This window comes from Cygnus atratus, chromosome 1, assembly GCF_013377495.2.
Source record: "Cygnus atratus isolate AKBS03 ecotype Queensland, Australia chromosome 1, CAtr_DNAZoo_HiC_assembly, whole genome shotgun sequence".
NCBI classification, from domain to species: domain Eukaryota; kingdom Metazoa; phylum Chordata; class Aves; order Anseriformes; family Anatidae; genus Cygnus; species Cygnus atratus.
In genome coordinates, this window is record NC_066362.1 from 177,044,836 (window position 1) to 177,071,774 (window position 26,939).

At 37.3% G+C, this 26,939-nt stretch overlaps 1 protein-coding gene across 6 annotated transcripts in view; it reads left to right on the forward strand.

Moving 5' to 3' along the window:
• Window positions 1–26,939, forward strand: part of DGKH (diacylglycerol kinase eta) — a 183,226-nt gene that overhangs the window by 119,129 nt on the left and 37,158 nt on the right. For 5 of the 6 annotated variants that reach the window (XM_035553390.2, XM_035553391.2, XM_035553392.2 and 2 more), the window contains 15 exons: window positions 1,085–1,191; window positions 2,083–2,208; window positions 3,397–3,499; window positions 5,189–5,351; window positions 7,468–7,576; window positions 7,863–8,002; window positions 9,732–9,819; window positions 12,067–12,152; window positions 13,563–13,662; window positions 14,950–15,226; window positions 15,678–15,806; window positions 23,743–23,877; window positions 25,363–25,480; window positions 26,372–26,482; window positions 26,628–26,724. In XM_035553390.2, coding sequence (XP_035409283.1) covers window positions 1,085–1,191; window positions 2,083–2,208; window positions 3,397–3,499; window positions 5,189–5,351; window positions 7,468–7,576; window positions 7,863–8,002; window positions 9,732–9,819; window positions 12,067–12,152; window positions 13,563–13,662; window positions 14,950–15,226; window positions 15,678–15,806; window positions 23,743–23,877; window positions 25,363–25,480; window positions 26,372–26,482; window positions 26,628–26,724 — 1,889 coding nt within the window. The remainder of the gene's footprint in view (window positions 1–1,084; window positions 1,192–2,082; window positions 2,209–3,396; window positions 3,500–5,188; window positions 5,352–7,467; window positions 7,577–7,862; window positions 8,003–9,731; window positions 9,820–12,066; window positions 12,153–13,562; window positions 13,663–14,949; window positions 15,227–15,677; window positions 15,807–23,742; window positions 23,878–25,362; window positions 25,481–26,371; window positions 26,483–26,627; window positions 26,725–26,939) is intronic. The other variant, XM_035553398.2, reaches the window with a different exon arrangement.

Consider the following 26,939-nt stretch of genomic DNA (forward strand, 5'->3'; position numbering starts at 1 on the left):
GGCTTAATGTTTTTAACGGCGGACAAGCGATGAGCCAAACCTTTTGATAGTTTCCTGTCAAATATTTGTTCGAAAAAAAGACTACCATTTCTGGTCTGCTGGCTAGTTCTCATAAACCTTTAATGATCTTTGCCAAAATAATTTATATAATGCACTCCAAATAGAATGATCTCATGCACTTTCAATAACAGAAATACCCACAGTTGTATGCGTCAGTCTGCTTGGTTTAGAGTGGTATAATTAAATAGTAATACTAATTAAATCGAACAAAATACAAATAGTTATTAGATTGCCTGTATTAGACGTCTGTGTTGATTATTATGATTACTGCATTTTTTCATAAATAATCCTGTAAGAAGTCAGGCTCTTCCTCACTTACTGTAACCTCTCGGAAAATACTGTAACCACTAGTTGCCTGAATAAATATATCATCACCTAATCCTTCACTTTCTCAGAGTCTGGGAAAACCAACATAGTACAGTGTGTAAAAGGGATACTTTAACCAAAGAAGCAGAGCTCCTGAAGCAAAACTCATCTCTAAAACACTCTCCCATTGCATCCTGTAAATTTAAACCAGATATCTGAGTTGTGTCACTGTAGGAATAGAAAATGCAAAAGCATAAAGGCATATTAGAGGTATATTATACATTGCATTGCACTTGAAAAATGGGGAGTGATGTGAATTTGAGGACACAGTTAACATGGGCTACAGCTAAGCAAACAAAACGGTATTTCTCAGCTGCTGAGTTTTCTAACCATTTTTCTAGCAGATGCTCTTAGCCTGGCTAATCATTCAGCTGTAAGGTTGCAGAGATACTCAAGCCCCGAAGGTTTGCAAATGCTGAACTCTTTCAAAGAGTGTATGAAAAACTGCAAAGGCTGCATGCAGGATCTGTTGCCCCTAAATCCAGTTCACTGATTTTAAACTGGAGTGATTATAAGCTGAATTTGCTTTTAGTTAGTTTGTGTGCAACACTAAGTAACAAGTGCTTGGCTGTTTTATGGAATATATTTATTTTTCTAAGATATGTATCACCGAAATACAACAAATAACATAGTTTACATGTTTATGTGTGTATTGCAGTGTGTAAGTTTAAAGCACATAAAAGATGTGCTGTCAGAGCAACAAATAACTGCAAGTGGACTACATTAGCCTCCATTGGAAAAGATATCATTGAAGATGAAGATGGTGTAAGTACTACTTTTATTTACAGTACTTTCAAACAGCTGTTTCTTCTTAATGGAAAAAAATGGCTAAGCATAGAAATGTTGTCATGAGACCTGTTGAAGTTAATGGTATGTATTCCTGAACGCTTTTCAAAGATTAACATGGTATTTAAAACAAAAAGTTATGTTTCTATCTTACAAGACAAGTTTAGTATTTGTGGGCTCTTGATTGTCCCTGTGGTACAAGATTTCAAAGACCATACGCAGAGAAACTCTGAAGCTGGAGAATTGCTCCGAGAATTTCTGATTGCTCTTATGCAAAAGTGGTATTTTATGCCATTACTGAGTTCTTTTGACAATCTGTTTTGTGTCCTCCTTATTGATAGCTATTCTCTTTAAATTATTACAGTGAGTGCACTAAGAAAAGCTTCGTACTCAGTTTAGGGACTGCGTATAGAGCTGTGACATATCAGTTGTGGATGACTGAGGTGGTACATAAAGCCACAGATATACTCTGCTGTCCTGCCCATTCTGAGTTTTAGTTATTTTGATTGGTTTGTGCTAAGTAGTCAGCATTAAGTGAATGGGTACTTATGTATTTTAGGGAGTCTCTAGATTTAACTGTCGTGCTGTTTTGTGGTTAGTTGCTACCACAGTGTCATGAATAGTTGAGTGAGATGTCTATCCTTTCTTCAGATGTCACATTTTCTGCCTAGCGTGTGAAACAGCACCATAGCATATCTTGATAGCCATTGCCTTGCAAGAATCGGTGTCACTCATGCTAGTTTGCTGTACCTGCTTTTTTGATCAAAGGGAAGAGCTATGGGAAGCAGTTAAAATCTACCTGTAATTGAGACACAAAAGCCTGTAATTTCTATTTCTGAGTGTTTAACTTTTATGACTACTTCTTCACAGGTAGCTATGCCTCACCAGTGGTTAGAGGGTAATTTGCCTGTCAGTGCCAAATGTGCAGTCTGCGACAAGACCTGTGGCAGTGTTTTACGCCTGCAAGATTGGAAGTGCCTTTGGTGTAAAGCTATGGTAGGTGCAATGAACCTGCATCCAAGTGCCTAAGATTCTGCCAGCTTTATACCTTGCCATTTTTTTTTTCTTTTTCATTTCATAACCTTGCTTTTGGATTAAGTAGGAGCAGGCAGCTTGTGCAAACTCAGGTCTCTCTAATGTTAATCATTTCTCATGACTGTCGTACTTGCTTTGTTTAATTTTTAATACACCCACAGATGCAGCTTTTCTTTAAAAGGTGTTGACATCCAACGTGGTTTCTCTGCCTTCTCCTAACTGATAACTGAAGATTCTGCTGCCTGTTCTATATGCTTGATAATCATATGTTAACTTTCTTGTCTCTTTTATAATGGATAATTTGCATTCATCTTTAAAAATATTACTGCAGGACTCATGAAGTTCTCTTCTTCAGTATGGTCCGTAGGTTGCTCATTGAAATTCTGTAATGCACAATTGCTCTTTCCCCAAAATATATTTTATTCTTTATTTTTTTTAGCTTGTCTAAAAAGAATGCTAGAGTATATGTTAGCGTATATATGCTGGAGTATAGAAGTGGAAAGCCAGCAGACTTTTTATGGTTGAGGCTTTCAGCATATAGATGTCTAAATCTCTGTGTGTAGGCAGCGGAAAGTTATTGAAATCTCCAGTGATGAATTTCAAATCCAGGTGATCTGAAATTTAGGTGAAGTGCAGCACCCTCTGCATGTGTCTGGTTTTCTAGTAACTATGGAAGAGGCCAATACAACACATAGTTTATGGGACACTAGCTGTACCTTCAGCTGGTTTGTCTAGCTTGATAGGTATGCTAGCTTTCCTGCAGTAGATCTTCCTGAGTATCCAGGTGGACTGGGCAAGTATAGAACTGTAGCTTTGCATGTGTACAGGGTGCCTTCTCCCCTCAGCACAGATGCTGGCTGCTGGGAATTTGGTCATACCTTGACAGGGGATGGAGGTAAGTGATTCCCTTGAAAGGACAATTCACACCTGCTATAGGGGTAGCCAAAGATGAAGTTCTCCAAAGTTAGATCTTGTGGAACAAGTAACCAGCCTCTGTGGTTGAATGTTCATATGTTTTTGTGCAGTTCCACTCTTCAATCTACACCTAAATGTTAAATGTGTTGTTATTACATAGATATTGTATAAGTTATAGTTTGACGCAGAAATTCCACTGTAGGGTAGGGAAATCATTTTTTCTTTCTTTTTTAGGTTCACACTGCCTGTAAAGATCTGTATCCTCGTAAATGTCCACTCGGCCAATGTAAGGTATCGATCATACCTCCAACAGCACTAAACAGTATAGACTCTGATGGTACGTAGTATTGTAGTGTGTTCAGTGGTAGCTCTGGACTTGCAGTGTCTAGTGATATCTGTATTACTAAACAAGCGTAAAATCCCTCAGCTAAACAGGCAAATGCAGTCTTCAAATTTAGAGAATAGTAGAATTTTCCATATAGCTTTTTAGAGGGCTATTTAACCAACAAGATTTTTTAAATGCTTTTGAAAGTTACCCCACTAGATTATTTTTTTTCCCATTTTTATTTATGACTCTTGGAAACTTTTCAACTGAATGATCAGAGTCTTTAGACAAAGTGGTCTGATGTCTGCCTGACATGCATCACTTGCAGAATGAGCTCTCAAATTCTGGATAACTTTGCTTTATGCTAAATGCTGGCTAAAGTAAGCTAGCTGAATGGCTCAGATCCAAAAGCTGTCTTACCAGGCTAAAGAGCAGAATTGGTTATACAGTCTCTCTGAATTTCTTTTAAATATAAGCAGTGTAAGAATCCTGCAACACACTGATAAAGAAACCCAGCAAATGTTCACAACTCAGACATGCTCTTTTGTGGCTCAGGATAGAGGTACGTGAGCAGTGGGAGACTTTATTTGAAGGCAGGGAGTGGAATTAATATGGACTATCACGAAATCTAACAGCTTTCTTTTTATAGTTCCTGTTGATGACAAATGTAGACCAACAACTTTAACACAGTTTAATGACTTTTATTGTATGCAGCTAATAAAAGTCATTGTTTATACTGTATATATTTGGTCTTTTCTATTTACTTGCTCTTTGGTGTCTCAGACCAGAGCATCATGCTGCTATCTCTCATTCATGCTAAGAAGATTGTTTCATATGTGAAATTATTTTTCCTCACACTTGAATAAATTAAACAAACCTTATTTTAAATTATGCATTATTATAATGTGGAATTGTAGTAGCATCCTTTAAAACCAATTTTTATATGTAGTTTTACTATTTGTTCTAGGCAATAAAAATGGCATAATTATTTTAATATTGCCTGAGGTAAATGTCAACACCTATACTTATGATGTCAGGTTTTGATGAGAAAGCACTACTTTCATGAAGTGGTAATGTTACCGACAGCAGTGTCCATTAGTGCTATTTACTGAGGGCCTTATAGAGAGCCTGCTATAATCAGTTAAGACCTTCATTGACGTTAATGAGCTTTGGATCACAACTGAAGGTCTGTTGTTCAATAATTCTATTATATTCAATAGTATAACTTAAGCCTGAAAAAAAAATCTCATGTAAAGAGCAACTGAGTATGATAACTTATTCGTAGAACGTTCAGTCTTGGATAAGCAAGTTCAACCCAGTAAGGTTAAAGAAAAATCAGATTAAAAAACAAACATTTCCAGCTGAAATTTGTATTTAATTATGTGATAATCTGTGAAGAAGAGATTTGAGCAGTATTCTAAAAAGCTAACCTTGTTCACTGTAGAAAAACAATAAAGCTATTGTCTTCAGGATTTTACTAAATCTAGGCCCTGAAAATACTTGAGAGAAAAATGAACTGGTAAATTTTGAGCAATTATGTTTTCCTTAAAGGGCTACTTTTCAGTTTAGTGTTTATGTAATGCATGATAAGATGTACTCCTTTTGTCTTTCATTCCTTTCTTCCTCTTTCCCATGATTTCTTTTTGTGTTGTTCATATTAGAAAGCCTTATTTATTTCATTCTTTCTAACTATGTTCACAGGTTTCTGGAAAGCCACATGCCCGCCATCCTGTGCCAGTCCTCTTTTAGTTTTTGTTAACTCAAAGAGTGGAGACAATCAGGGAGTAAAGTTTCTTCGTCGATTCAAACAGTCGTTAAATCCAGCTCAGGTGTTCGATTTAATGAATGGAGGACCTCACTTAGGGTAATGACCTCGGAAATCTCAAGCAATCCTTTCTGCAAGGGAATATAGTGCAAAGTACAGTATTGTATTGTCCCCTCATTGCTATAATTCTGTCACCAATATCTTCCTATTTAAAATTTGAAATAGATAACAGTCTTAGTATGAATTCTGGTGGTTGAAGGGATTTCAGGATAACATTTTCATTTTAGAAAAACTCTTCTGCAATGGGTGATCGTGAATATACTTAAACTTGTTTCATTGTAAAATCAAAATATGATTTAGGCAACATATGTGAGTGGTCATGAAGATGAGCATCTCACGAAATTTGGAGTAAGACCACAATTAAAACAATCAGGCATTCTACAAAATCTAGAAGTAGATCATTGGAGAGAGGGGTGAAATTTGCAGAGTGGTGGCCACAACCCAATCATCTTTGCACATTCATGAAGATTAAATTCATGCACATTTTTCTGTTAGCTAACGTAATTCTACTCAGATGTAGCCTTATGGTTAAGTGCCCTATTAATATCAGTAACACCAACTGGAAACACAATTTTGGTAATCTTAAAGATGCAGTATTTTGCTTGCATGATAAAAATTGAGACATAGTAAATGAAAAAAAATAAGTTAAAGCAGTGGGCAAATAATACAAATATAGGGGAATACAGCTATGGGTTTTTATAGTTAGTACTGTGTTACGGAAATGTATTAACTCTAAGTTGTAATATTCTTTTCATTATAATCCATTATGATTTAAATTTGAGATTAATCTAAGTCCCCTTCAGCTAACATTATGTACATGTAATTATAATCACATAAAACTAAGGAAGGCTTGTCTTAACTGGAGAGAGTTTTTGAGAGACAATCTGAAAAAATATGCCTGTTTGAAAGCTCTCTTGCTTCATATAGTTTTATCTGAAATTAGTATGATTCAAGACATTCACTTTGGATTTGCACAGTAATTGTAGGTCAGATTGGTTGCTTTTAAATATTTTTTCTCTATCAGTTTCCAAAGAGAGGTCCTTAGCAGTTATTCTATCAGATTGAATGATGTTTTCTTTTTTTTCTAGTTGACCTAAAAAGCATAGTTGCACTCATTGGAGAGAGTATATTTCTAGGGGCCTTTCTCCCTTTTGTCAGGGGTAGTAGAAATTCTGGTATCTGTATTTTTTTCTCTAATATCTGCATCTTTTGTTCTGAATAGGTATCTACCTATCATGTACAAGAGACGTTATTTTCTTTAGAAAAATCTGAACGCATCTAAAATTTGTGATCTTAATATGTTGCTTTTTAGAAACAGTTCTGAGATTATACATGTTCTGGAAAATAACATGCATTAAAAATAAACATCTTTATTTTTATTATTTTAAAACTTAACACTTTCAAATTCTTTATTATTATTATTTATTTATTTATTTATTTATTTATTTTAAGTTTAAATCCCTGTTGTTTTTACCTCTTGGCTGTTTCCTCATATCTCATTCCCCTTTCCTCTGTGTCTCGCCTTTCTGCTTGTTCTATCTTTCTTGTCCCCGTTTTCTGTACTGGTGAAGAGTATTGTATTTTGTAGAACAGAATGAGCCATAGGAAGTGAGAGCAGGATACTGCTTTAAGGATCTAATATAAAATACGGTATTCTTTGTTTTACATTGTTGTCATCACCTTGTGTGTAATAATTGCCTCGAACTGTCCTTGCATTTCGTTAGTCACAAGTTGGCAAAAGCCCACCTGTATTGTGGAGCACATCCTGTTGTCGTGTCGTAACCTTTTCTTGTGAAAAATTCCTGGTGGTGCCTTGTGCTTCTGACCTAAGTGGGAAGCACAGAGCAGTTGTCATTTCAAAGCTCAGAAATTTTTTGAATAATAATAATAAAATCCTGAAAACAATATCAAGGGAATTTTTTAAAGTAAAACTCTGCATGTTATTTATCAGAAATGTTAGTAGAAGTGGTCAGTGATAGATGGGATGCAGATATGTTTATTACAGTAGTTGGTTGTATCCACATACCTCAGAACAATACAAGACTCAACATAAAGGTGCCATGTACCCTATTTTCATTTAATGGTTGCTCATTAGTATAATTGGTCTGTCAGTAACAAACATAGCTGATTCTAACAGGCCACATTTTCTCTCCAGTTTGCGGTTATTTCAGAAGTTCGACAACTTCCGGATTCTTGTATGTGGTGGAGATGGAAGCGTGGGTTGGGTGTTGTCAGAAATTGATAAACTCAGCTTGCACAAACAGGCAAGTGTGTATACTTATTTCCTTCACTATACTTTTGTATGCTTGATCTTCCTTAACTTTGTTCATTCTCATGTTTATATGGACCAAACTCAGCAGTTCTGTTAAATGAAAATTTTCTGGGAAGTAAACAGGGTAAGTTTTACCTTGATTACACATTTTGATTTACAGGCTTTAGACATCAGCTATGTAATTGACATTGGTTGCTTGAAATAACAAGCATTTGTAATAGTTTGCACTTTTTCTTTCTAGTTTTCAATAGTAGATTTGCTCCTGTGTTGTGTTTCAGTGTCAGTTAGGAGTGTTACCCCTTGGTACTGGAAATGACCTTGCTCGTGTCCTTGGTTGGGGAGGATCCTGTGATGATGATACACAACTTCCTCAGATTTTGGAGAAATTGGAACGAGCCAGTACGAAAATGTTAGACAGGTAAACTGAAATGTGTATATACCTGATTTACCATGAGATTCAAATTATATTTGTTTGGTTTTCTGATGGTCTAAATCCATCTTAATGGATGGAAACTTAATCACAGAAGCACAGAATGGTTAAGGTCAGAAGGGACCTCTGGAGGTCTTCTGGTCCTTCTGGTCTTCTGCTCAAGCAGGGACACCGAGGTTGCCCAGGACCATGTTGAAAAGTCCTTGTCTATATGAGGGTACAGATACTAACGATGAGGGAGGTTGAAACAGTAATTGGGACAGATCTTCACTGTCTGTTTCAAATCGAAAAGTCAGGGAGGAGGGTGGCTGATGAGACTTGAAAGTGTTTTGCCCAAAGATGAACAAAAAGAGACTTTTTTTTATATAGCTGATGAAGCTGCACAACTGTCTGTTAGTAGAATTTATAAGCATTAAGAAATTGCATAGATTCAAAACCATTGTGGGCAGTTTTACCAACTCCCTGCATGCTATTAAATACTATTAAAGGTAGCATCTTTATTTTGGAAATACCTGAGCTTTGTTTCCTTGGGTGTGAGGACAATTCGCATGATGCGCCTTCACTCTTGTATGCCTGAGGCATTGCAGCGGTAGAGAAGAAGCTGGGCTAAGAAGATCTTTGGCTTGATCCAGTGCTGCTATTTCTATTTGTTGTGGCATTTTCTTAGTCAAAAAAAAGTGATCTTCCCACTCCTGGTTTTGTATGGTAATTCCAGGCTATCTATTTCCATCTATAAAGCAAAGGAACAATCCTGATTTAAAAAAAGGTCTGAGAAGCTGGTGGTCGTGTCATTCTAATGGAGATGTAATGCTCTGCTTTTGGGATGAGTACACATATGTGTGTTTGGTATCTTTTGCTCAGTTAGTTTCCTGCATGGGTATTTCTGTTCTTATTCTAGCTACAAAAAACTTGAGTCTTATCAAACAATTGCTTATTTATTTATTTTTAATTAAATAGAGAATCAAGTCATTTTTTATTTTAAACAGTTCTGCAGGCTATTAGATCATTTTACAGCAAAATATATAAAGTGCTTGTAACTTATCTTTAGAAATAATCATTGGCCTGGGCATTCTGGAGTGTACATAGATTAAGTCATGTGTGTCTTCTGTACTGAAAATGCTTAGTGTCATTTTTTTTGCTCTAACTTAAGTAGATTGGCTCCCAAGGCCATCTGCAGTGATTTCTTTTTTTTTTTTTCAGCATGCTTAGAAGGATGTTGATATTAGTAGTTTCATACTACCCATGCTGTAGAGTACTGTCCTTTACCAGGGGGAAAAAGTACATATGTCAATGAAAATACTTCACCATTTGCTTTGTTCTCATGCCTTCACCCCATAGTTGAGATGAAAAGCTGATGATAAGTTAGAGCCTTTTCTGCAGGAGCTATATATATTTTCTTTTGACTTCCATGGTTATTTTGCATGAATTCTTTCATTTCCTGGAGTCTCCATTAGGTTCATTGAATGTCCCATGATTTCTTCACAAATAAGATTTATTATCAAATCACTAACAAAAAATAAGAATAATAAATTGTCATTGGTTTTAAATATTTCACCCTTGTTCATTCAGCTTATAACTAAAATGTAAGTTTTTGTTTGTTTGTTTGTTTAAGAAGTTGTTCTGTGGTGTGACAATGAATTTGCTTTTTGTTGATATGTTGGAGAAAAGATAATACTCCAATAATCTGGAAACATAAAAGCTGTTATGTTCCTTTTAGGTGGAGTATAATGTCATACGAACTGAAATTACCAGCAAAGCCTTCTATTCCTTCAGTCACTGCAGAAGAAGAGTCAGAGGAATGCCAGGTGAAGTTTTACTTTTGATTATTATTATTTTTTCTTCGTGTACTTAACTTTGAGCTGTTGGGATGGCAATATTTGAAATATAATTGAAGTACTTGTGTAAAAAAATAGAAAGATATTTTCTGATCTGCTAACTCAATTGAATTCATATCTGCACTGCGTGTGTATCAAATAATTAGGGTTTTTAGTTCTGTATTATTTGCGAAAAAAGAACAAAGCAACGGAGTCCTCAGCAGAGCAGTCAAAAAAATTTTCTTCCTGTAGACATGTACTGAAAAAGCAAAATGTTTTCTACTTACCTTGAATTTGGAGTAAGCTTTGAGAAAAACATTTTGAAGGCAGTGATTGTTATTCTGAAAGAAAGAAAATGTTGTAAGAAAGAGAGAGCTTGTACAAGTGAGTTAGATCAGGCAATACCACCTAATGTTCTCTTTGTTCTTTTGGAGAGCTTGAAATCATGTGCGACCTCAAAGAAAAGCTTGGTATATCTTTAAAACTAGATTTGTGTTTGTACTATCTGATGAGGATTCGATTTTGAGGGAGAGCGAGATGCTTTAATCAAATTAATTGGCATAGAAAGACTGATTAAAAATGACAAAATAATATATTCCTGAGAAATTTAATGCATATCAACTTTAGCTCAAAATTACTTGAGAAGCAATAATTAATCAGCAAGTTCGTGAATAATTTAATGATTCAGGCTGTTTTAATTGGCAGGGAGGTTATAACCTTTGACAGCTTGCTGGATATAGAGATGCAAAAAGACTGGGGTCCTACTGGCTGTGATTCTAATGTGGTTGTGGGTTGTTTACAGTGTCAGCAATGTGGATTTGAGGCTTTATCTTCTCTAGTGTTGCAAGACTCTTAACATTTACAAGCGTATCTTTATCTCGTAAAGTACAAAAAAAGAAAAAAAATACATGTTCTCATTTGTTCCGGCTTTGAAATTATGTTTAGCCCCTCCTGAAAATAAAAGTAAATGGTTATCCAAAACCTCTTGTTGGAAGATTGGTTCTGCAATCTATTAATCTGAATTGGAGAAAGGTGTTTTCTTTTGAGTACCCTGTTTGTTTCCTATTTTAATGTTTTTTGCATAATTTATTGATTTATGATATTTAAGAAAATAATGATTAACCTTTACAGTAAGTAATGTATTAAAAAGTGGTTCAAAAAGCAAATAAAAATATACATCCAATCCTTTTCCTTCTCTTTCCTTGAGTTTCAAGAGAATTCTTTCACTTGGTTTGGTACAGAAGACTACTGTTGTTTAAACATCAGTATGTTCATTCTTAGAGATTAGGTGTTTAGGTATTGTTTTTCCTCCCTTGATTCTACAACTAAGGCTGGTTTTCAGGAGGAAAAAAAAAAAAGAAAAAAAAAGATTGATATATCTGCCTGGTAAATATAAAAAAAGAGACATATATCTATACATATCAAGGGCAAAAAACACACTATGAGATTTTAAGAGATTCTTAAAGGAAGCCATCAAAAGGTTTCAGAACTGGAGTTATTTGTAGCTTTAACTCTGGAATGTGGTTGGAATTTTCTCTTAAAAATGAGATCTGGATCCATGCCTATTTTGAGGCAGGATATAGTAGTGTGTGAGGATGTGATTCTGATCCATTCTGAATCTTTTCTTTAGCATTACAGAATTTAACTCTTGTGGGTGAGAAGGAAAATGCACAGATTTTGTTCTCTCAAACAGTTTTGTAAAAAAAAATAAGTATTAACCTTTAAAGGATTGTCTTTGATAACATCAAAGACTTTGCAGCCTTTGTCAGTAGGGCTACTGTGGGGAGTAAGTTGCTATTTGACAGTAAAAAGAAAATTCAAGATTATAACCACAGATATTTGACTTCTTCTTAGACAAGTTGCTTAGTTTCAGGGAAAAATTGCTTGTTTTGGAAAAAAGGGGAATTAAATTATAATAATATAGTATGTTATAAATCTGAAAAGAAGGTAGATTGTTTCTATCTCATGGGCTATTTTTAGCCTAGAAATAAATTACTCTTTCATCTACAGGAGAAAAAGAGTTGTCAATCAAGTTATCAGATACAGTGTTATTTTGAATATTAAAAATTTGGTATATAAAATATAGTATGCAGATAGGAGCAGCACTGCCAGCTGCTTGCCCTTGCTGTAGTTATGCCATGGAAATCCTGCTATTTTTGGAGGTGTTTTAACTCACTGGTTGGTGTTAAAATGCTGAAAAGTGTGGAAATGGAAATCTTCTTTCCTCTCTGTTTTCAGATATCTGCTTATGAGGATTCAGTTGCTGCTCATCTTGCAAAAATTCTCAATTCTGATCAGCACTCAGTTGTCATATCATCTGCCAAGTGAGTTGGTTGTTTTAATGTACAATGTATGGGATGAATCCCTGTGAAACGTTACAGCCATAATAACCTTCTGTATAAGCCCAATTTTCTCGTGGTTGGCCCAGCTGGTTTGGCTTAATACATGTCGATTTATATGCTTTTGAGTGGATGTTTTCTTTGCAAAAGTTCTATATGGTACAATTGTAATGGATATCTTAATACTAAACATGTTAGTGTTTAAAAAAAAATTATATAAAGTTATTTTAATACACTCAAAATCAGCATGCAGCTTAAATATGAAACTGTTACTAATGCAAATATGTGACTTACTTCATGTTACATTTTTTTTGTTTTGTTTTATGCATATCTGTATAATTAAGAGGACAAACAACTTCACCATTGAGAAGCAGAATTTCAAATTGGTCGCTTTGCTATAGCTGTCTGTATCAATTCAATAAACAGTGGTCTCAGACAACAGGGTGTTTTTTCTGCAACCTGGAACACTTAAAAATTAGAGAGAATTGCTCTACAAATCATGGATATCATCTGAAATCAGAAGTATTCTGTGTGTACTTCCTCCTAGAATCTTCAAAAATACATCTGCCATTACATTTTTTTTCCTTCTGCTTAAGTTAATAAAATTTTATTGTTAATTAAGTTAATAAAATTTCATTTAAAAATCATACATAGTGCATGTTGAAAATTAAACTGCAGAATTTTATTATTGCTCCAAATTATAAACTGTCTGTATCTTGTCAAATCTCACTATTTAGATTATGTAAAGTAAATTTCAACCAAATGAACAGTACTAACCAATTATCCACACTGTTAGTAAGGTTGCAGTCTGTCTGCAGTGTAGGTAATAAGAACCAAGTCTGTCTCTGATTTACACAATGAAAATTCATTTCAGCCCCTGTAGTTTATGTAGACATGCCTCCGGGTCAGCTGTGGTTCACCAGTATGAGCTGGGCGGCAGGATGTGTGTGGCCATCCGTTTTCATCTCAGAAGTACTCCATTAAAGTCATTAGATTTTCTCCATGGATTCTAGGCTTCATCTTCAGATGGGAGTTTGCAAGACTGTTTGAAGTTAATAAAGTGAATGCAAGTTTGATAACAACTCTGGTATGGAAGGTTTACAAGCATGGGAATTGATAATATTAGTCATGTTCATTTCAGTTCTTAGAAATAAGAAACTGACTTAAATACAATGTGTGCAAAGGCTTAAATATAAAGGGAGAAAGGTTTTGTTTTATCACTTTGATTTTGCAAGCTTTGGAGAAGAGTATCATTTACTTTGCAAGTATGAAAACAGTTCAAAACATGAATGGTGTTTAACAGTATGCATATAAATCAATTGCCATAAGAATTCAATATTCAAAACATATTTATTTTATCTCATTTGATTTCTCCTCTCTCCTATTATTGCCAAGAATATTATGTGAAACTGTAAAGGACTTTGTTGCTAAAATAGGGAAGACTTACGAAAAACCAGTGGAAAATGCAGATGAAGCTGATGCCATGGCCATTAAAGTAAGACTATGACTATTCTCAGGGTTAAAGGTGTGGGTTGTTTGTTTGTTTTTGTTTGTTTTGGTTTTGGTTTCTATGGGTGTTTAATTTTCAAATGGCTTCAAGACACCCAGCTTGGCTTACATTTCAGCCAGTGACTGTAAAATTCTTCTCTTAGTGCATAGAACAGTTATTTCCAAAACATCTTTTCAATGTAAGATCTCTATAAATTTTAGTTACTTTTTTTTTTTTGCCTTCATAAAACACACAATAACATACATAGAGAAAAATGGAAATATTTTGCATTAGGATTCTTACTTTTTGTCTGAAGTGGATTAAGTTACCTACAGAAAAACAGTGGACCAAGAGTATGCTGGGAGAATGAAGGGAAGAGAAGTTATAATGTTAAAAATAACAGATTAAGATGCAAATTGTAGAGATCATGTTGCAAAAACATTGAAAAAGACAGAAGGGATCTGGTTTGAGGCACAAAGCTTATAAGAGCTGAAAAGAAAAGAAAAGAACAAAATCACTAATAATCCCAGAGTCAGGAAATGTACTTGCCAAATGGTAATTACTTCGTGAGTCTCGTTTCTGTACTATTCTGTGTATGTTTTAGAAAATGTATCTTCTTTTTCAGTGTGCCAGGGCAAAACAGTATTGGTTTCCTTTCTTTTAAGCACAGCAAATTCCCTCTTTTCCAGTGTACTTACAGAGAGGTACTGCTTGGTGAGGGGTAGAGATGTTTGACAGTGTTTGCTCAGTGCCAATTCACTTGCTTAAATGTACAGGTGTGTACAAAACAACAACAACAACAAAAAAAAAAAACAATAGTATGTATTCTCAGTCTAACTGCTGGGCATGTCCCCATCATTTGTCCAAATTTGAGTACTGAACGTCCATAACTTGTTATATTGCTTGGTATGGAGAAATCTGTGGTAGTTCTGTCTGTAGTGTTGGACTTCCAAAGAGGAGTAAGATCTAATCCGCACCCTAATTAAGAGGCAGGCTGAGTTTAGCACAATGTGTTATTTTAGAGTGTAGCTTTTGTGGTTATAATTGCTGCAAACTGGCTGGGTGTTGCAGGGTCTGTCTACAAAAAATCATGCAAACTGACTCATAATTTGATATACAAAATGTTGAACCTGAGTTTGGATTTTACACAATTACGTAGACATGTAGATACAACTTTAAATCATACCACATGGAGAATTTAGATCCGTCCCTATAACATGGTACTTAATTTCCTCAAAATGTTGACGTTCACTGCTATTTGGTGTATGTATGTTCTCTTCCACTTTGTCTTAGTGTTCAGAGTTAAATGAGAAGCTAGACCTGTTGCTCCAAGCTCTTCACACAGAAGCCCAGGCTGCTCCTATTCTCCCAGGCATCACTCCCCACATTGTGGAAGAAGAAGGAGAGGAGTTTTCAAGTGAGGAATCCTTGTCTGAAAGTAAAGAGCAATTAGCAGAGTGTGTTGCAAAGTCTTCCACCCAGAAACTCTTCAAACCAAGAGAACAGTTAATGCTCCGGGCAAACAGCTTGAAGAAGGCTGTGAGGCAGATCATTGAACAAGCAGAAAAAGGTGCGCATTCATCTTTACTGATTATGATGCTTTTTCCTCCCCTCCCCTCCCCTCCCTTCCCCTCCATGAATTTTAATAATTAAACTTGATTTCTGAATTCTTACATCGATAAAATCATATGCCTATTACAAGTTGCAAAGACAAGAAATGTGTTTTGGTTTAGATGCTGATGACAATCTGTATATATGATTATATATTTGTGCATGTGTGTGCCCATATACAAGTGTGTTTCTTTGGTAACTATTATTCTCCACAAAATGAAAATTTCTGGCAGAAAAACATCAATAGGCAAAGGCAATTACTAGAATCTTTTCCACTGAAATGGCAATAGAACCATATTTTTTTAATGTTTTAAAACTTAAAGCTATGGAAAAAAGAAGCTCATATTCCATTTATTCAGATTTTCATTAAAGATCATTAACCTTTCTGTCATTTTTTTTTAAATAAGCAGTTGTGGATGAGCAGAATGCTCATAGTGAAGAACAAGTGAACCAGTCCCCTGTAGAATATAGCAAAGAATTGGATGAATCCAAAGAAGAGGAAAAAGACGAAGATACAAAGGAATATGAGTCCCAGTCAAGTGAGTAAATTAGTAATAAAATCATTTTAAATTATGTAGTCTTCCTACAAAACCAGCATAGTTGGTTGCATAATTAAAACCAGTTTGATTATTTCTATTGTTTTTATATCACTTTCTGAAAAATATCTTCTTTGTTTATAAAATGTTTCTGGTTGTTGGAATGCCTTGCATTGCATGCAGTAGGAGAATAGAACTTGTGTGAAAGCTTACAGCTGTGATCGTCCTTTCTAATTCGTCTGAGAGAATATTTTTCCATGAATATGTTATTTGCCAGATACTGGCATGTTGTTACACCGGAAGCTAGTCGCAAACTTTTAGATTTGGATAAATAACAGTTGAAGGAAAAATGCCAGAGAAGATGAACAGTCTTTTGGAACACATTTGCGAAGCTGAAAAGGTTACTTGTTGGGGAGAGAGGTGCCTGCATTTAATCCAGCGTTTGTACTTGTCTTCTTATATGAACCTGAGGCACGACTAGAACCTACAGAAGAGTGGCAATAGCATGTCTCAGTCACAGGCATTTTAGGGCATATTACAGGAATTTCTGTCGGTCATTTCTGTTGAAAGTGCTTCAAATTGTGCAAAACTGACATACTTATTCATTGTACTGACAACAAAACTGCGATTCTCAGCTGGGAACTAACCTTGAAACAGAGTTTTTTGGAACTGAGAGAATGCATATTTAAGTATTTTATATGAAGTAGAACAGCTTAAAGCAGGAAAGAATATAATAGAAACATGGAAGCCTCCTGAGAAGTGGAAGTATGAAGGTCATTCCCTCTAGTTGTCTAATCCAAAGCAGAGATATGAAACCAAGTCTTTAACGTCCTTGGTGTGTCCAACCTTCTGGCTTGTGTGGCAAGTAATATTACAGTCACCACCTCTTCTTCATGCATCTTTTGCTCAAGATTGAACCATTAAAAAATAATAGTAGAGTTTCTGCATTCGTTCAATTTCAATTAGAAAACTAAAAAAAAAAAGATAACATGGAACACTGTTCCTGTTGTGTTTGTTGAGCAGCTCCAGGCACCAAGGCTAGGATGGTTATGGATGTTAAAAGGTAGTTTAAATTATAACAAGTGAAGAATTTAATTTCATTTTTATTAAATGACTTATTACTGTCTGGATCCTCCTTCAGAGGAGCAGACGTAAATAGTTCAGCAATACCCATTACAAAATACCTTCAGAAATTAACTAAGTTAAGTCATTTAGAAATGGACTGGCCAAAGAATCAGGAAAATGAAGAAAAATAGCCTGATCTTATTAATCTTTCTAGGTAGCCTGTGCTATCATCTTTAAGTACCTACACTTTTGCAACTTTCACAGCTTCTTCCATAGGCAGAGGACCACTGTCAAAGAAGGGCTTTTACAAGTACCTCAGTGACAAAAGGAAGACTATTGGAAATGTGGGCCCTCTCCTGAAGGAAACGGGGGACCTGGTTACCCAAGACACTGAAAAGGCCGAGGCACTGAATCACTTCTTTGCCTCAGCCTTTACCAGCAAGACTGGCCTTCAGGAATCGCAGGTCCCAGAGGCCTAGCTGAAAGGCTGGGGCAAGGAAGATGTGCCTTTGGTGGAAGAGGATCGGGTCAGAGAACACTTGAGCAAACCGAACATTCGCAAGTCCATGGGCCCTGATGGGATGCACCCAGAGATGCTGAGGGAGCTGGCAGATGGGATTATGAGGCAACTCTCTATAGTCTTTGCTCAGTTATGGCAAATCGGAGAAGTGCCTGAAGACTGAAGGAAAGTAAATGTCACTCCTATCTTCAAAAAGGGAAAGAAGTTTCCATCTGAACATCAGGAAGCACTTCTTTACTGTATTGGTGATGGAGCAGTGGCACAGGTTGCCCAAAGAGGTTGTGGAGCCTCCCTCCTTGGAGATCTTCAAAAGCCACTTGGACATGATCCTCAGCAACCTGCTCTAGCTGTCCCTGCTTGAGCAGGGGGGTTAGACCAGAAGACCTCCAAAGGTCCCTTCCAACCTTAACCATTCAGTGATTGTGTGGAAGTTACTAGGGCTCCTTTTCCTTAAAAAAAAAAAAAAACCTTGGGTCAGACACAGGCACAGACACAGACACAGATTTCTAGGTTGGAAGAGACCTCAAGATCATCGAGTCCAACCTCTGACCTAACACTAAGTACTCCACTAAACCATATCACTAAGCTCTACATCTAAACGTCTTTTAAAGACCTCCAGGGATGGCGACTCCACCACCTCCCTGGGCAGCCCGTTCCAATGCTTAATAACCCTTTCGGTAAAGAAGTACTTCCTAACATCCAACCTAAAACTCCCCTGTCGCAACTTTCGCCCATTCCCCCTCGTCCTGTCACCAGGCACGTGGGAGAACAGACCAACCCCCACCTCACTACAGCTTCCTTTAAGGTAACTGTAGAGAGCGATAAGGTCGCCCCTGAGCCTCCTCTTCTCCAGGCTGAACAAGCCCAGCTCCCTCAGCCGCTCCTCGTAAGACTTGTTCTCCAGACCCCTCACCAGCTTGGTCGCCCTTCTCTGGACTCGCTCGAGCACGTCCATGTCCTTCCTGTAGCGAGGGGCCCAAAACTGAACACAGTACTCGAGGTGTGGCCTCACCAGAGCCGAGTACAGGGGGACAATCACCTCCCTAGACCTGCTGGCCACACTGCTTCTTATACAGGCCAGGATGCTGTTGGCCTTCTTGGCCACCTGAGCACACTGCTGGCTCATATTCAGCCGACTATCAACCAATACTCCCAGGTCCTTCTCGGCCAGGCAGCTTTCCAACCACTCATCTCCCAGCCTGTAGCTCTGCTTGGGGTTGTTGCGCCCCAGGTGCAGGACCCGGCACTTGGCCTTGTTGAACTTCATACAGTTGACCTCAGCCCATCGCTCCAGCCTATCCAGATCCTCCTGCAGAGCCTTCCTGCCCTCGAGCAGATCGACACACGCACTTAGCTTGGTGTCATCTGCAAACTTACTGAGGGTGCACTGGACGCCCTCATCCAGATCATCGATAAAGATATTAAAGAGGACCGGCCCCAGTACCGAGCCCTGGGGGACACCACTTGTGACCAGCCTCCAACCAGATTTGACTCCATTCACCACAACTCTCTGGGCCTGGCTATCCAGCCAGTTTCTAACCCAGCGAAGCGTACGCCAGTCCAAGCCCCGAGCAGCCAGTTTCTTGAGGAGAATGTTGTGGGGAACGGTGTCAAAAGCCTTACTGAGGTCAAGGTAAACCACATCCACAGCCCTTCCCTCATCCACCAAGCGCGTCACTTTGTCATAGAAGGAGATCAGGTTCGTCAAGCAGGACCTGCCTTTCATAAACCCATGCTGACTGGGCCTGATCGCCTGCTCGCCCTGCAAGTGCCGCGTGATGACCCTCAAGATAATCTGCTCCATGAGCTTTCCTGGCACTGAGGTCAAACTGACAGGCCTATAGTTACCCGGGTCTGCCCTCCGGCCCTTCTTATAGATGGGCGTCACATTGGCTAGCCGCCAGTCAACTGGGACCTCCCCCGATAGCCAGGACTGCCGATAAATGATGGAAAGCGGCTCGGCCAGCTCCTCCGCCAGTTCTTTCAGTACCCTCGGGTGCATCCCATCCGGCCCCATCGACTTGCGCACATCCAAGCTCCTTAGCAGGTCACCAACCATTTCCTCATGAATAGCAAAGGCCACATCCTGCTCCCCATCCCCTTCCACCAGCTCAGGGCACTGGGTATCCAGAGAACAACCGGTATTGCCGCTAAAGACTGAGGCAAAGGCGGCATTAAGCACCTCAGCCTTTTCTTCATCCTTAGTAACTAGGTTTCCCCTCGCATCCAGTAAAGGATGGAGATTCTCCTTAGTCCTCCGTTTCGCACTGATATATTTGTAAAAGGATTTTTTGTTGTCTTTAACGGCAGTAGCCAGGTTGAGCTCCAGATGAGCTTTGGCCTTTCTAATTTTCTCCCTGCACAGCCTCGCTACATCCTTGTAGTCCTCCTCAGCGGCCCGCCCTTTTTTCCAAAGATTATAAACCCTCTTTTTTCTGCTAAGCACAAGCCGCAACTCTCTGTTGAGCCAGGGTCCTCATTCCCAAACCAAGTTGTTAGTCCAGCTAGTTCCTTGTGGCTATTGGCTGCTGTATAGCAAGTCACTATATCAAGCTATGCTTGCTTTCCAAGCTGTACAGCCCCTTACCTGCTCTGTCCTGGTTCAAATGAACTGTATCAGCTATTCATGCCCAGGTGTTCTGCTTTCCAGTAGGAGCATCATGTGTCCTCACCGTGGGGCTTTGTAGGTGATTTTCAAAAAAGGAAGACAGCATTTATGTGTGCGTAGCCCATGCTGGGTTTTAAATTGCAATTCAAAGTAACCCACGTTCATATTTGTATCAATAATTGTACAAAGCAATTGGAATATTGAGTGATCTGAGTCCAAAACAACTTTCTTGGAAGGAAGCATTTTCATAAAAGTAATAGCCTATTTTGTTGCATAGTGTTTGGTTGCTGTGTGTGAAATAGTTTTTATAGAATAGTATTTTCACTTGTCTCCTGAAATAGCATAGTAATAATTCCCACATTCAAATGATAGGGAAAAAAATATCTCTTTCATGTTTCATTTACAAAATCTGCCAACGAGTGGCTGCAGTGAAAGAAGAAGGAGCAATTTGTCTGTGATGCCTCTTCTTCTGCTTGGTTTTGGCATCTAGCAGAACCAGCCAGAGGTTGTATTTGGAAGTTGCCCATCACAAATTTCAATACTGCTTTTTGTGTTCATGTACCAAGGTTATTCAAGAGTCTCAAGCTGCATAATAATTTCAGGAAACCTGTTTTTTGCTAGGGATGGAAAATTCAGTCTGCCACATTACCAAAGTGGGCAGTGTTGCACTGCATGTGAGGTTTCAGGAGAGAACCTGAGAGTCATGGAGAAGCACTGCCAGCTGGTGTACAGCAAAAGTCAACCTGTAGATATTTAGTGAGCAAATTCCTGTGGCAAAATAAGCTGCCAGCAAAGTTATCTGGAATTTGCCTCTCCTTCTATTACTCAAAGCCACACCAAATTGCCAAGATGTGATGTCTTCTTGAGGCTCTGCACTGAAGTTGGTGCTTGTGTCCATAGCTCCTACCTTAGAAATGCATCATTAGTTCCTTGGGGCTTCTGTTGATTCAAAATCTCATATTTCCTTATCTCCAGGAATGGATTTTAGACTTTGTCCAATGGTTGTCTCTTCATAGTTCTCTTTCCTCTAACCTTTGTTATAGAAATCCGTGTGTGTTGGTTGTCCAATTTCAACAGCAGCTCACAGAGGATGCTGGCACTAAGGATAATCCGGTCCTACTGCCATTAATGTAAAATAAAATAAAAATATATGTTTGTACATACATTTATATAAATATATATAAAAAAAATGGTTCTTGGTGATACAACTTCTGTGCTTATTGGGGAGGCGTGTTATACTTCATACATCTGAAATGTGTGAAATAAAGTGTATATTAATGCTGTCAATGGGAAATAGGTGTTTAGGGAGAAAGCATGAAACATGAATTCAATTATCCACAATGAAACATTAGTTTTACTCATTAGGGCTCAGTTGTTTTTATCAGAGCATGAACAGCAAAAGTTTATCTTTATTGCAGTTATCCCCATGAGTTTGATCTGTCAAATAAAGAGCAGCTGCTCTGTTGATTTTCCTATTTAATATAACTGCCTTGTTCCCAAGTACAGACAGAACAGTCTGTATGAATAACATTGTGAATTTTTCAGTAGCATTATGAAAAATTGAAGTTAATTGTGTTCTGAATATTATATTTTATCCTCTGAGATTACATTCATCAAATGACCAGAAATAATATTTTTCCATATGTTAGTTACCTTCATCTAAATGTTTAATAACTCTGGTTAGATCTAACTAGCCATTTTAATTTATTTTTTTAACATTATATTGCAGTGTTTTATCTTGCCCATATACAAATAGTTGTGCTATATTGTTATCATGCAATACAACAGCATTTTATGATAATTGCTAAGGCTAGTTTAAAGGTGTTAAGGTCAGAAGGCACTGTTAGACCCCTTGGTCAGACCTATATAAAACAACCCAAAATATTTCACCTACTCATCTCAGTCCTGCGTCTAATAATTTCTGCTTGCAAGTCATCCAGAAAGATGTGTAATCTTATTCCTGAGATACAAGAAGATGAAGAATTTACCATTTCATTGACTGTTCCATGCTAGATAACCTTTTTTTTTTTATAAAAAAAAAAAAAAAAGGAAAAAAAGTGAATGACTAAATTATGGCCTGAACTGATTTGAATACAATTTATAACCCCTGGTTCATGTCATTACCTTTGTCTTTAGATTTTCCTGATGTGAATTTTCTTTCTATTAATATACAGAGTACTTACATTACTCTCAGGCTGAGTTATCATGATTGACATAAGCTGATCTGTCCCCCTTCTGTCACAAAGAAAAAGGTTATATATTTCCCCTTCACACCACTTCCTGGTGGTAATTTTGGGGCTAGTCCTAATCTTTTCTTTTTGCTGAATTAGTTTTCAGGTGTTGAGAGGAAAATTTCAGATCACCTTGAAATCATTTCGTTTTTTGAGTGGTTTCACCTGGTCAATGTTGAAGTTGTCCTAAGTTGAAGTATTTTTACGTGTGAGATAATTTGGAGCAGAAGTAGACAAGAAATATCTGCCTATGATCATCTTGTGTGCAAAAGCTTTCTGCATGCGCATGGAAATGCTGTGGCAAAGTGTTCAATGATACACAAACTCTCTTCCCTGGGGCACCAGATTCTGTTGATGGGGCTGACTTTCATGAAGATTAACTTCCCTAGGCTGGAGTAGGCACTGGGATATTCTGTCAGTCAGTATGAAACTGGAAAGCACCTGAAGTCAGCCCTCTGAAAAGCCTGTCCTTTTCCATTACCTACAGAGGCAGCCCCTGGGGATAACTGGCCTCACCAAGCTAGTATTTCGTTTTTGTCAAAATCTTCTCTTGCCCCTTTTCTTCCCCTTCTTTTTCCTGAGCTGTTACCTGCCTTTGTCACCAACAATTTGATCAGCTACTAAATTTTGCGATGTGTCTTAAGGTTTTATTGATCCATATTCTGTAGAATTTTAACAAATAAGTTATTTCTATTATTTTGGGAATTCCTGCTTTTTGTGAAAAGGAAAAGATGATGGTAAACTGATCTCCCCCATGATCTCTCTAACTACAGAAGACAAAAATGTCTGAACATGGCTTTCCCTTCCCTTGCAGTTTTCAGTTTGGCTGTAGATAAAGATGTCAGTGTTGACTGATGTTTTTGGAAACCTGATGCAGGCAGAGTGTCAATTTTAGTTGCTTAAAGTAAATAGTTGGCTGTTGATCGGGTGGCCTAATTTGGGCCTTTGAATAGTACAACTGTTCATATTAAAATTGTTATAAATAATAATGAACTCTATAATATATCTCATATACCTATATTACACCTAGGTATATATACCTAGGTATATATAATTAAACATATGTTGAAATTAAGTTTAAATTCATATTAATTTATTTACATTTATCCTTTATTAATAATTGTTTTTCTTTTTTTTTCTCAAGTCTGCATTTTTGTGAAACCTGGTGTTAGGTTTATCAGAAACTTACTGCAGTATTAAATACTATTGCATTTCAAGGTGAATATAATTTATTTTCTTGCTAGTGTCTTGAAGCATAAGTTAAGAAATCCTCACACTAAATGCCATGCACACTCACTCATTTTTATTTGTGCTTGTCACTTAACTTTATTTCTGAGTTTTCTTTCCTGTGTTTAGAAGAAAAAGTATACTGTGAGGGGAAGGACATTTCTCACTAAAGGGTAACAGATTAAACTAATGAGTTTGAAATATTTTCAGGACTTTAAAAAAATATGTGTATTTGGTATTGCCATAATAGCTCTAATTAGTGCTCTTACTTTTATGTCTTCTGCACAGTTAAAACTGCACCAAGATCTCCAGATCGACGTACAAGTCGAGGTATTCATTCCCAGACAGGCTCGTTCTCTGCTCCGGCTTTGGCTGCCGGTAAAGAAAACCTCCCTGTGCTTAACACTAGGATTATCTGCCCAGGTAATTATGATTTTGAAATTTGCTGTTCCTTACACTATGTTAATAGTTCCCCTTCTTACTGTCAAATAACAATTTTTACATCATGCCAGGGACTCTACCTGGAAATGCCATAGAAAGTTCCAAATTTGTCTAAACTGATACACTCATCTTTGTGTTGGATCATATAGTAGGAAGTGCAAAGTAATGTAAAATATTCCTGATCGTTTGGCACAGCACCAGATATAGCAAGTGTTGCGTTTGATTCTGGAGGATGAAAAACAAAATTCAGAATCTTCTATCATTCCTCCTAACCAGTGGACAGAACCATGTAAGGATCAACCTTCTGGATAAGAGATGTCTATAGATAACTCTCAGGAAATGTATAACTGAAACTACACAAAGCTGCTGTGTGGTGAAAACAGTGGAAAAAAATTTCTTCCTATCCAAATGCAATTAATATTAGAGGACTCCAGTAAAGCACTGTTTTAATTAACTTAATTGGTATAATTAAAACATAATGGAACCGAACTTACATTTTTCTTTAGGTCAATTCAGGTGAAAGCTTGTAGAAAGTACTTCTCTTTGTTTACATGCATTACACAGTGTTTTGTGTCATGAATTCCATATTAGTCAAAGTAGCCATGGCAAGGCTGTGACCACTCCACTAATTAAATTAAGTCAATCAAAGTATGACTTTTCCAGTTCTGAAAATGATAAGTGTGTTTCTTACCATGCCAGTTACCTTCCTTAAGCTGTCAGTTATTTTCATATTACTCATTCTGTTTTCTTTACATTTTTCAGTCTCCTTTGGACCAGGCCTACCCAACTGCAATTTGTTCTCTAGTTTGTTTGTTTGTTTGTTTTATTTTGTTTTTTTTACATTCCTACCTTGTTCTATGCTTTTTTTTTCTGCTTTTCTCCTAATCTTGTCTTGATATTTGTCCTTCCCTCATTTCTTCTGAAGACATTAATTCTTCAAGAGCCTTCCACTCAGCTTGTACGTACCAAGCTGAATATTTAAGCATTCACTGAAGGATAGTTGGCTAGTTGCAGAACCAGCCACATGACTGTTGATCTTATGACAGTTGTCTTCTAAAGGGCAAGACCAAAAGAAAATTATGATCAGATTGATGATGAAGATTAGACTGAGTAAAAAGCTCTAATAATGTTTCTGAATATTGGATAACTCATTTGGTTATCATTTGCCAGCCAGTGAAATTTGGCCTGAAATCTTGAATTTTCTTCTTTTTCTTTTTATGGTGGTGATACCTGAAAAGTTAGCCATCACACTTCAGCGTAGCTGTCTTTCTGTTCAGGAGAGCCAGAGACCTGAAACGACAAACAGTATAGGTAAAAGTTGAGATTGAAACTCAGTCCTTCCATATGTGGATTTGATTAATATTTTCTCTCTCAAAATTTTGTGGTTTATGTTATGACAATATGTTTCTCTGTTTAACAAACCAAAATTGTTTATTTTTTCTTGTTTGTTTGTTTTCTTTTTATCAGGTTTAAGGGCTGGCCTAGCTGCTTCTATTGCAGGAAGTTCAATTATTAGTAAAATGTTGCTAGCAAACATCGATCCATTTGGTGCTACACCATTTATTGACCCGGATCCAGATTCGCTGTAAGATTTTTTTTTTCAAATTTATTGTTTTGCTTTAGTTTGCTTTACTTAATCCTTTTAAGCTTGTCATATTTTCTTTTCATTATAAAATTCTGTTTTGCAATCATTTTTCAGTAGACTTCAAGGTCTGAAAACACGTTGGATTGTGCCATTTTAGAATAAACCCTTAGTTATTATTAGTGCAGAATTGTCTTGCAAGCAGCAGGAACAATGGAAGACATCTGCTCACTTATTCCTTGCACACTGGCTGTGAGAGGACAAGGAGAGCAGTACATCAGAACTGGGTTTTCCTGCCTGAACTGCTGGTCTGAACACAAGCTAAGCTGCCAGCAATATGTTGAAGTGGGGTATTGAAGTGGAGGACAGCAAAGAGTGTCCTCCTAAGGACTGGGACAGTGAAGTGGAAAATTTGTGTCCTAAGTTGTCTCTGCATCCTAGGGTGTAGCGATGACAGAGTCTTATGGGTATCATCTGTCTTGTAGGCTGTAGCCCTACATGGAAGCCCTAAAACAAAGCACTGCTGTGCTAATAGCATCAGCCAAACATCCAGCGCCAGCGTGCCTAAATGTATCCTGCTTTGGTGCTGCTGTCTCAGAGCTGTGCCAAAGGCAGATCTTGCCTTGTATGCCACTGTTATTTTGGGTATGGTGGAGATAGTGGGGTATGTTAGAGTTTCTTCTTTGTCCTATGGGAAGCTGCTTGCACTTGCGAAGGAGACAACAGCCAATCTGTCTCTTCAACTACCATTAGATTTCCTCAGGGAGGCTCAGAGGAACCATCTTGTGATGTCTTGCTGATGTATCTGCTCTGAGACCAACCACAATCTTGGTCAAAGTTCTGTGTGTCCAGGAACTGTAAAAATGTGCACCTAATTATCTCTTCTTCTAACAGGGAGGGATATTCAGAAAAATGTGTCATGAACAACTATTTTGGAATTGGGTTAGATGCAAAAATTTCCCTTGAATTTAATAACAAGCGAGAAGAGCACCCTGAAAAGTGCAGGTAATTGTCAGTGACAGAGCCAAGACATTTCCATAAGTTTTATTTTCCTTATGTCTTTATTTGAAGTTCTTCACTTTTTCCTATAAATGCAAAACATAATAATATGTATTTCAGTATGTGAATCTGTTTTTTTTTCTATTTTCAGAAGTCGGACAAAAAACATGATGTGGTATGGAGTTCTTGGCACAAAAGAGCTGCTGCAGAGAACTTACAAGAACTTAGAACAAAAAGTTCAACTGGAGGTAATTTTTATTCATGGGTAGAATGACGTTTTTTGCTTCTGCATTATGTAGTGAAGAATTCAGTGTTCCTCTTGAAACCTTTCAGAGTTCTTGTGTCAGCCTAAGCTGATAAAATCCTGTCCTCATATGCACTGTCTAAGAATGCGTTATGTAAGAGGTGATTTCCCAAGTGATTTCTTGGAGAAAATATCAGTATTTAAATATCCCAAAATATC